The sequence below is a fragment of the Heloderma suspectum genome, chromosome 16 (genome assembly GCF_057233095.1).
Source record: "Heloderma suspectum isolate Gila_16-S chromosome 16, 16-S_ref, whole genome shotgun sequence".
NCBI lineage: Eukaryota > Metazoa > Chordata > Lepidosauria > Squamata > Helodermatidae > Heloderma > Heloderma suspectum.
This window is the reverse complement of record NC_139473.1, coordinates 15,802,118-15,812,932: the sequence shown is the minus strand read 5'-3', so window position 1 is coordinate 15,812,932 and position 10,815 is coordinate 15,802,118. Positions and strand designations below refer to the sequence as shown.

At 48.6% G+C, this 10,815-nt stretch overlaps 1 protein-coding gene across 2 annotated transcripts in view; it reads right to left on the bottom strand.

The window, feature by feature from the left end:
- Nucleotides 1-616: 616 nt before the first annotated feature.
- MYBBP1A (MYB binding protein 1a) overlaps nt 617-10,815 on the bottom strand; it is an 84,743-nt gene continuing 74,544 nt past the window's right edge. For both annotated transcript variants that reach the window (XM_084823093.1, XM_084823092.1), the window contains exons 25-27: nt 7,337-7,438; nt 5,258-5,382; nt 617-2,066 (exon numbers count right to left, since the gene is read on the bottom strand). In XM_084823093.1, coding sequence (XP_084679219.1) covers nt 1,652-2,066; nt 5,258-5,382; nt 7,337-7,438 — 642 coding nt within the window. In that variant the 3' untranslated portion in view covers nt 617-1,651. The remainder of the gene's footprint in view (nt 2,067-5,257; nt 5,383-7,336; nt 7,439-10,815) is intronic.

The following is a 10,815-nucleotide window of genomic DNA, read 5'->3' as shown; positions in this document are numbered from 1 at the left end:
CTGCATGTAGAAAGCTAGCATGTCAGTCATCGAGTAGATGGGTCTACCTCCTCATCTGACGTTTAGGAATAGCGGACCAAATGTATTAACCTCAGCAAAGCTAGCCCCTGCATTGTATTTTTGGGCCATTGACGATTATTACTCAGATGTGATTTAGCCCTTCCCCGACTCGCTGCCCTCCAGATGTGTTGGGACTACAACTTCCAGAGTTCTGCAGCCAGCACAGCTGGATTGAAATGTCTGATTAAGGCTGCAGTCCTAGGGTCACCTGGGAGTATGCGTCATTGAACTCAAGCGTGTCTTACTTCTGAGTAGACTTGCATACTATACATCGTATAGGATCGCGCTGAAGACCAACATACCATCGAAGCAGAAGGTACAGGAAGTAGAGGATGAATTTTAAGAAGCGAATTTGGTATCTAGCTGGTTAGCAGCCTAGAGGGTTTTGAGAATTTATGAACTGTGGAAATAGAAACAAGGTACATGGTGGATCTGGAAACTGGCTCATTAATAGCTTATGAGGATTAATAAATGGTAGTGCATTTAAAAAATATATCTTTGGACACTATTTGATAATGGTCAGTGTTTTTTTGTATAATATACATATTCCTTCATTATATTGATTGCTCATTTATTGTAAGGGTGGCATTCTCTCTCTCTCTGTCAGGGAGAGGTAGATGCAGGGAAGATGCTGAGCCTTTTCTAACACATGGCCATGGCTAGTTCTCTTAACATCTTTATTTTCTTTAAGTATTTTCCTTTTTACATTTGTATCTAGGAGCAGCAAAGTATGAGGACTTTATCAAAAACTACATACATTTCAACAATAAAATAACTGGCAGCCTTCTATTATTAAAAGTCGGCATATTTAATGGACGAGGATTCGTCAGCCACCTGAATGTTTCAAGGAGATGCCGATAAGCACAAACGTTTCCAGTAGCGGGTTGTGCATTAGGTTATCAGCACCAAATAAAAGGTGCCGTTTCGCTATAAAACTAGTGTGGGATACTGTTTGTGATCTGGCTCCTTTGAGTGGGTTTTCCTGTGTGTGTTAGTTAGCCAGGAAAGCCAAACCCTTTCCAGCTCTAAGGTTACTTGCTCTGGAGAAGAGTAGTAGAGTTGCAAGTAGCATGGAACTACCAGTAGTAGCTTGGCATGACCAGTAGGAGCTTGGCATGACCAGTAGTAGCTTGGCACGACCAGTAGGAGCTTGGCATGACCAGTAGTAGCTTGGCACGACCAGTAGGTGCACGGTACTACCAGTAGTAGTATGGTACAAGGGACAGAATCCAATGGTGTCATCCTGGAAACTCAAATAGTGCTAGCAGAGCTCCACTGAATCTTTCTGTTGCACAACAAGTTGAGCAAGCAAAATGCGCAACGGGTTCCAGAAGAGTTATGCGCAACCACTTGTACACCTGCTTGTGCAAACCTAACTAGTTGGATAAACCTAGTAACTGCTAGCACGTCACTAGCGTGAAGGGAACGACACGGTTGGATACCGCCCTATAATCCTAATTCTGTGAGCCGAATCAAAAAGCAGACGCCCTGCGCATGTATGCTCAGCCACACGGATAAATCGTTGAAACCAAAAGGTGCCAAACGCCGTCTCTGTAAATGTATAAAATCAGCCCCTCCCCACTGCTGACGCTCAGTCAGTCCCGCTCTTCACAGATGGAGTCTCTGCCTTTTCCCCTTTCTTCCTCCTCCTCCTCTTCTTGCCCTGCTGCGCGTCAGCCTCTCTGGCATCCCCCGGCGGCTGCACCGGCTTCTTTGCTGGAGGACCCTGCTCAGACCCGTGGCTCTCGCCCCCTCCTCCCGCTCGGTTCTTCTTGTTCTTCCTCTTCCTTTTCCTCTTCTTCCCCGCAGGGGTGGCGTCGGCGGCACCCGTGACAGCCTCTTTGCCGCTGCTCTCGGCGCCGGTCCCCTGGGCCTGGCCGGGCGGAACCTTCTTGCGGTTCTTGCGTATCTTGGTGGCTGGTAGGAACCCCTTTTTCTTCCGCTTCAGGGGCTCAGCTTCAGTCGGGTCCTTCGGCCGGGCCGAGGCCTTCTCCTTTGCAGGCCGCCTGCAAATCAAGAACAGAACATACTGAGAACCTACGCTGTTTAAAACAACAACAGTATTCAGAAACAGGCCTTTGCTAGGTGGACAAAATCGTAGGACAGTAAAAGTGTTGGCATAATGTTGTTCTGTCTCATCCTGAAGCAGACCTCTGGGGCCAGCCCTGAAAGGTCTCAGGCAGAGAGAGAGAGAGCGCGCGTGCCCCGGCCTGTTGCCTCCGATCCTTTCGGGTGGAGATGCCGAGAATTAACCTGGGACCTTTGGGCTGCAAAGCAGGTGTGCTGCCCATAAGCACACCTGTGGAGCCTCCCCTGGAGGGACACGTCGATTGGGTTCTTAGGCCTGGTTTCAGGGCCGAGACTGCCTTGGTCACCCTGTGGGATGTCCTTTGCTGGGAAAAAGACAGGAGGGGTGCATCCCTGTTGGTTTTCCTACACCTCTCAGCAGCTTTCGATATCGTCGACCCTCTGGGGAGGCCATCTGGATTGGGATTCGGAGGCAGTGTTTTGCTGTGGTTCTGCTCCTACTTGGACGACCAGTCCCAGAAGGGGGGCTATAGTTCTGCCTCGTGGAGACTCCCTTGCAGCGCCCCTCTGGGCTCTATTTTGTCCCCCACGCTTTTTAACATCTGCATGAAACCGCTGGACGGAGGTTGCACGGAGCACAGTGTCGTCAATACGCAGATGACACCCAGCTCTACCTTTGCTTTTCATCAAATGCAGGCGAGGCGGTGAAAACCCTGAAGTGGTGCTTGGGCTCTGTAATAGGCTGGATGAGGGCCAACAAACTGAGACTCAATCCAGATAAGACAGAGGCTCTGTTCTCTGTCCAGTTAAGTGGCACTGCACTCCTCACAAGGGGCACGTTTGTCACTTGGGAGTCCTCACAGATCCCAAGTGGCCTCTGTGGCCGGAAATGCCTTTATAATCTTTGGCTGATATACCAGTTCTGATCTGGACACAGAGAGAGAGCCTGGCTATCGTTATCCACGCACTAGTGACCTCGCGCCTGGATTACTGCAATGCATTATATGTGGGGCTACCTCTGAAGACGGTCCGGACACTTCCCTTCGTAGAATAGTCGTAGAATAGTCGGGTTGGAAGGGGCCTAGAAGACCATCGAGTCCAGCCGCTTTGTGTAGAATAGAGCAGCGAAGTTGCTTCCTGCGAGTGGCCATTTTTAACACATTGCTGTGACAACTGCACTGGTCATTTTGCTGCCTGAGGCGGAGAACAAGATGGCGCCCGCTCCCAATCCATGTACAAATGCCTTTCTTCAAGACTGAACATCTTGCATAGAATCGTAGAACAGTAGGGTTGGAAGAGACTTAGAAGACCCTCAGGTCTGAGCCCCTGCTCCAAGTCAGAGCATCCCTGACAGGTGGCTGTCCAGCCTCCTCTTCAATGCCTCCAGTGTGGGAGAGCCCACCACCTCGCTAGGTAGAATCATAGCATAGTAGGGTTGGAAGGGGCCTACAAGACCCTCGAGTCCAACCCCCTGCTCAATGCAGGAATCCAAGTCAGAGCACCCCCAACAGATGGCCGTCCAGCCTCCTCTTGAATGCCTCCAGTGTGGGAGAGCCCACCACCTCCCTAGGTCATTGGTTCCTTTGTCATATTGCTCTGACAGTCAGGAAGTTTTTCCTGATGTTCAGCTGGAATCTGGCTTCCTGTAACTGCAGCCCATTAGTCCATGTCCTGCACTCTGGGATGATCGAGAAGAGATCCTGGCCTTTCTCTCTGTGACAACCTAGTCCAGCATTCTGTTCACACAGTGGCCAACCAGCTGTCAACCACGAACCCACAAGCAGGACATGAGCGCAACAGCACCCTCCCGGCCATGCTCCCCAGCAACAGGTACAGAGTCCCACCACCTCTGGTGGCAGCACACAGCTACGATGATTTATAAAATCATAAACGGAGTGATGACTGTGAATCGAAAGCAATCTTTTCCTTTCTAGAAATGGAGGCACGGCACACTGAAAACAAAGACTTGGGTCGCAAGTCACGATAAGTTAGGGTTGTTCCGGAACCTTCTGTCTGTGGTTAGTGTGATGTGCAAAACCGGACCTCTAGCTTCCCTCTCCCCCGACAAGCCAGAGGTCCAGATATGCATATCATGCTAAACAAACCACCAATAGAAAGTCCATGGTGTGTTTAGCCAATCCCACTTGCAGCAGGAGCGATCGGGCAATGTTTACGAGCAATCGGGCAGTGTTTACGAGTGGTTATGAGCAATCGGGCAGGGTTTACAAGCAATCGGGCAGTGTTTATGAGTGGTTATGAGCAATCGGGCAGTGTTTACGAGCAATCGGGCAATGTTTATGAGTGGTTATGAGCAATCGGGCAGTGTTTACGAGTGGTTATGAGCAATCGGGCAGTGTTTATGAGTGGTTATGAGCAATCGGGCAGTGTTTATGAGTGGTTATGAGCAATCGGGCAGTGTTTACGAGTGGTTATGAGCAATCGGGCAGTGTTTACGAGTGGTTATGAGCAATCGGGCAGTGTTTATGAGTGGTTATGAGCAATCGGGCAGTGTTTACGAGTGGTTATGAGCAATCGGGCAGTGTTTATGAGTGGTTATGAGCAATCGGGCAGTGTTTACGAGCAATCGGGCAGTGTTTACGAGTGGTTATGAGCAATCGGGCAGTGTTTATGAGCAATCAGGCAGTGTTTACAAGTGTTTACGAGCAATCGGGCAGTGTTTACAGGTGTGCTGCTCAAGCACTACTATTTCGCATCTTGTAGACCGGGAACTATTGGTAGACAAACCCAGTAGAGGCTGGTGGCTCTGATGTCTGTGGGGCGCTGAGTCCCCTCCAGGGGTCAGTCAGAACTCTAAAGGAGCTATTCAAGGGGCGAAGTTCCTTTACAGTTCTGCCTAGTTCTGACTGAAGCCCGGAGAGGATTCACCCCCACACTGACATCAAAGCCACCACCGGACACATCACAAGGGAGGGCTGATGCATTAACATCCAACCCATAGGCCTCCTTTGCCAGCTGGTGGTCCACTCTTAGGAAGGTGGTCCACTCTTAGGAACGGGATTCTGGACTAGAAGTCCCAATCCTGCAGGGCTCGCCTTACATTCGAACACATTCCATCAGGCTGCTATTTATTTTTTTACAGGAGCCTCTGAGATCACAGGAAGTAGAATTTTGGACTTGGGAGTTCCAAGTTCCATTCCCAAGACCTTACGTGAAGCCCAGGAGCTTCATGACATTCCAGTAGAGATCATCCAGCCGTGTGGATTTCTTAAAGGCTTCATGCTGACCCAGCGCCTGGAGCACGACACGCAGCTCGGCCAGATCCACACTGAGTTCCTGAAAAAGAGAGACCATAAAACCAGAGTGGTTCACATCCTGCACCCAAGAAACCACAAAACACTGCATCCCAAACAAGCTGCAAAATCAGTTGATTTGGCTCATTTCAGGCACATTATTTTAGCTCAGCTGAGCACAACTGGGGGGGGGGGGATTTCCCTCCACCATTCTGGTGTAGCAAGGCTCTTTCTTTTCAATTCGCCCCCACCTGGCAAGGCCTAATATTTATCATGCAAGGGAGAAAGTGGGCTTTCAATGGGTCTCCCCGACTTTATCAATGGCCACCCACTTGAGGGTGCATTCAAAAGAAGACATTCGCTATGCCAAAAGGAACCAGAAGCGCAGACAGGTACCTGCATTACAAAAAAATTAAAACAAACACATCATCTGGGCTGGATATGAAGGGGCTCATGTTTTTCTTGCAAATCCAGAATAATATTTAGTATATGCAACATGCCAGTGTGGTGTAGTGGCTAGAGTGTTGGACCGGGAGTCAGGAGATCCGGGTTCTAGTCCCCACTCTGCCATGGAAACTCACTGGGTGACTTTGGGCCAGTCACAGACTCTCAGCCCAGCATGAGGCTAAACTGGAGAGGAGGAGGATTATTGGGTTCCTTCAGGAGGAAAAAAAGGCGGGATATAAACAAACAAACAATTGTTCTCCTTCACGCTTTTGCTTCCTTCCCTATCAAGCTAGTTGAGAGAGAGCATACGAATGAACAATGCATTGTTTGATTTCATTCGTTCAGCAAATCAATCGCTGATTCATTCTCTCACTGTCAGGGCTGAGTGGCCAGATTTCGGGGTCTGCAGGGGTGCTGGTCTTCAGCTTGAGGGCTAGAAGGAAGCAGCGTGGTCAAAAAGGCCCAGGGGTGGAGTTTTACAAGCAGTAGCGCTAAAAGGGGGGCAGAGGCAAGTGAACATAACCCCCAAACAGGGCAGGGATTCTGTTCCAAAAGGCAGCAGTACCAGGGATGGTAGTAGGAGTTTAGTGAGGCGAAGTTTTCTTTGCTTTCATGAGGCAAGATGATCAGATTGAGGGTGGGGCTTTATCGGGCCTGGTGGGCAGGGACTAAATCATAGAATCGTAGGGTTGGAAGGGGCCTGTAAGACCCCCGAGTCCAACCCCCTGCTCAGTGCAGGTATCCAAGTCAGAGCATCCCTGTCCAGCGTTGTCTTAAATGCCTCCAGTGTGGGAGAGCCCACCACCTCCCTAGGGAATGGGTTCCATGATCGTATTGCTCTTACAGTCAGGAAGTTTTTCCTGATGTTCAGCTGGAATCTGTCTTCCTGGAACTTGCGCCCATTGTTCCGTATCCTGCACTCTGGGATGATCGAGAAGAAATCCTGGCCTTCTTCTCTGTGACCACCTTTCAGGTACTTGAAGAGCGCTCTCCTATCTCCCCTCGGTCTTCTCCAGGCTTAACATGCCCAGTTCTTTCAGTCTCTCCTCACAGGGCTTTGTTTCCAGTCCCCTGATCATCTTCGTTGCCCTCCTCTGAAACCTCTCCAGCTTGTCTGCATCCTTCTTAAAGTGCGGTGCCCAGAACTGGACACGGCACTCCAGATGAGGCCTAACCAGTGCTCAGTGCTGATCGGCTCTTGGAATCAGCTGACCAAGTGTTTAATCAGGTGGTAGGCCTGGTACCGCACCTAAAGTTCAGAGTTTAGTCTGCCAGGTTGACACAGAGCACCATTGGCACAAGTTATGAGGGTCCTAGGAAACACGGGTCGAGATGTTGCCCTTGCTGCCTGTCTCTCACTCCAACACACACCCATGGGATGAACAGAATTAATTTCGAGGGTTAATTCCATCCAGGCACCCGTATTCCAAGTGAAATAACTGCCTTAACCCAAGCAAGGAGTATTCATACGGGCAATTGATGCAAGCTGGGGAACTCCGGTGACCTGGATAAAGGTCAAACCATTAGGTTGTAAGAGTGATGGTGTGTACCTGTTTGATCACTGTTCTGATGAGGAAGTTCAACAGCTCCAGGCATTTGATGACCTTCTCCTGGTCCACCTTGACCTTGAACTCACCCACTGTCTTTAAAGTCTGTACAAAAAGGGAGGTCAATGATCAAGAAAATGGGAAAGTGGGAAAATTGGTTTATCAGCTTCGCCTGATATACCAACTACGTCCTTAACTGGACAGAGATAGACTTGCTACAGTTATCCATGCTCTGATAGCAACTCGTCTGGATTACTGCAACGCATTTTATGTGGGCTGCTTTTGAAAACAGTCTGAAAACTTCAGCTGGCCCAAAAAAGGGCAGCAAGATCGTTAATGGGGAATGGCCAATCAGATCACATTACGCCAGTACGTTCCCAGCTGCACGGGCTGCCAGTCCATGTCTGGGCCCGATTCCAAGTGCTGGTATTAACATTCAAAGCCCTAAATGGCTTAGGGGCAGGTTATCTCTGAAAGATTCCCTCCTCCCCTGCATGCCTGCCTGGACCCTAAGATCATAGAAGTCACAGAATCATAGGGTTGGAAGGGGCCTACACAACCCTCGAGTCCAACCCCCTGCTCAGTGCAGGAAGCCTGGTTCCCAGGCAGTCTCCCATCCAAGTACTAGCCAGGGCTGACCCTGCTTAGCTTCCGAGATCAGACGAGATCTTTGCTGGACATCACAGAATCATAGGGTTGGAAGGGGCCTACAAGAGCATTGAGTCCAACCCCCTGCTCAATGCAGGAAGCCTGATTCCTAGGCGGTCTCCCATCCAAGTACTAGCCAGGGCTGACCCTGCTTAGCTTCTGAGATCAGACAAGATCAGGCACAACCAGCCCTTTGCTCATCTTCAGGGATCCTTCTCCAGGAGTCCCTGCCAAAGGAAGTGAGGCGGGTGGCTACCAGGAAGAGGGCCTTTTCTGCTGTGGTGCCCTGGCTGCAGAATGAGCCCCCTAGAGAGGTTCGCCTGGCACATATGTTGTACTCTTTCTGGCGCCAGGTGAAGACCTTTTTATTCTCCCGGTATTTTAGCATTTTAGCTTTCTCATCTTTTAGCTCTGCTGTTTTAAATCTGTATTTTAAACCTCTGCATTGCTGCTAGGTTTTATTCTGATTGCCCTGTTATATTGTGGTTTTCAGCTTTCATATTTTATATTGTTTTATGCTGCACTTTGTGGTTTTAATATTTGTGAACCGCCCAGAGCGCTTTGGCTATTGAGTGGTATAGAAATGAAATGAAATGAAAGAATAAATAAAGGAGACTATTTATTACACTTCTATACCACCCAATAGCCGGTTCACACGAACTAAAACCACAAAGCACAGCATAAAACAATATAAAATAGAGAAGTTTAAAACTATAATATAAAAGTGCAACCAGAATAAAACCTAGCAGCAATGCAGAGATTCAAAGGCGGGATCTCTACTACCACTACAACAGCGCCATTATCATCGCAGTTTCCTCAACGTTATTACAAATAAAGACAAAATAAAGCATAGGGTCAGGAAATGTTTGGGACCAAGTTATTTGAAGGACTGCCTTCACCTGTATCAGCCTGCCTGCACTTTAAGATCAGAAAGAGAGGCCCTTCTCATTTGCCCACCTGTGAGAGCAGTCAGGTGGGTGATCACACGTGAGAGAGGGGGCCTTCTGTGCAGTGGCCCCACACCTTTGGAACAAGCTGCCATCGGAGATCCGCCGTGCTCGGTCATTGCATGCTTTTAAGAAGGGCTTGAAAACATATTATTTTACCTTGGCCTTCTCATGATACGACTGCTATTGTTTCTGTTACTGCTGTAAACATTGTTGCTGGTTTTATTGTTGGCTTTTATTGTTGTTTTTATCGCTTTTAATATTTTAAATGCGTTTTTATGCGTTTTATTGCAAATAAATAAATAAATGAATGAATGTATTGGTCCAAAATGTTGCGAACAGCAAGACCAGTGCTGTACAAAACAATGGTTTCCAGTTGTCCCATCCTCCCAAAGCTTTTTAAATAAGAAGCCACTTTCATTAAAAGAGAAAGTCCTTGAATCCTAATAAAACTCTCATTCGAAAAGGCGAACCTGGGCTTTCTGCATGCAGAGCGTGTGCTCTGCCACTGAACGATGGCCCTTCCCTAATCAAAATGCTGCTGCAGTTCAGCTTTCTGGCAAACCACCCAGGCAGGCCATTTTTTAAAAAAGGGAGCTCTGCCGTCGCAATTCCTACTTCTCCCTGAGCCAAGGACCTGCCCGTACCATCTCCAGCGAGTCTGGCACACCATTTTAAATAGCCGGATTGTTCTCTGGGGATGGGCTCCGCAAGGACTCCTCGGCGCTGCACAGCAAAGCTCTCTCTTTGTTCCAGGTTCTGTTGCACATGGACAGAGCGGCTTTCTACGCACGCAACCCTGGCTGTGCGCGAAGAATAACAGGCTATAGTCAGGGCCATTCCAAACTTCACTCCGAGTCCACAGGTTTCATGGGGCTGCACTGTGCATGCCGTCAAATCTGCGCAGCCAGGCATTCCTTTATTTCCATTTCTAGCCTAGAACCCAAGGCAGCTAACAATGAAAACAAAAAAAAAAACCCTAATAAAACAGTTAAACTACAAACTGTTTGGGGAGAGAGGTGCGACAGCATTGGGTGGCTCCATTGAACTGCAGTTGAGAGGCCCACGGCGTCCTCTTCCAGGGCTAAGAGACTGGGCTTTGAAAGAGAAAGACCTCCATTCGAATTTCGCCTCTGCCATGCACTTGCCAGCCTCTCTGTCTTCCCATCTTTAAAATGGGAACTAAAAGGACAGCACTGCCACGAGGTGGCGGCAGCAGGGAAGCTGCACGAGAGAAATTTACTGAAGCCAATTGTATAAGACTGCAATGCGTTCCAGGCAAACAGCTCTATTTCAGGGGAATGTCTCTGTTCAAATCTGGGAGGGGCCACAGGTCTATAGCATGGTGTAGTGGCTAGAGTGTTGGACTGGGAGCCGGGAGATCCGGGTTCTAGTCCCCACTCTGCCATGGAGCTCACTGGGTGACTTTGGGCCAGTCACAGACTCTCAGCCCAGCCTACCAAACAGGGTTGTTGTTGTGAGGCTAAACTGGAGAGGAGGAGGATTATTGGGTTCCTTCAGGAGGAAAAAAGGCGAGATATAAATGCAATACATTAAATAAACAAATAAACAAACAAATAAATGCATACGTGCATGCATATAGACTTTACTAAAGGTAACCAAACTGACTCTACTTGCAGAGTCAATAAATATTTCCCCTGTATCTGTTGGACTTTGGAGAATTATAAAGGCCTACCTTATCAGGTCATTGTAAGGATTATTAATTCAAGTAGCGCGTGATGCTTTACGAAGTACAAAGGGCAGGTCCCTGCCCTAAGAAGCTTACAATCTAAAATTCAGTGCAGGGAGATGATAGAGGAGGCGGGGAGGGGAATGGAGAAAAATGGGATAAGAACCTGCATTTAAACCAAGCGAAGGAACGTGAAG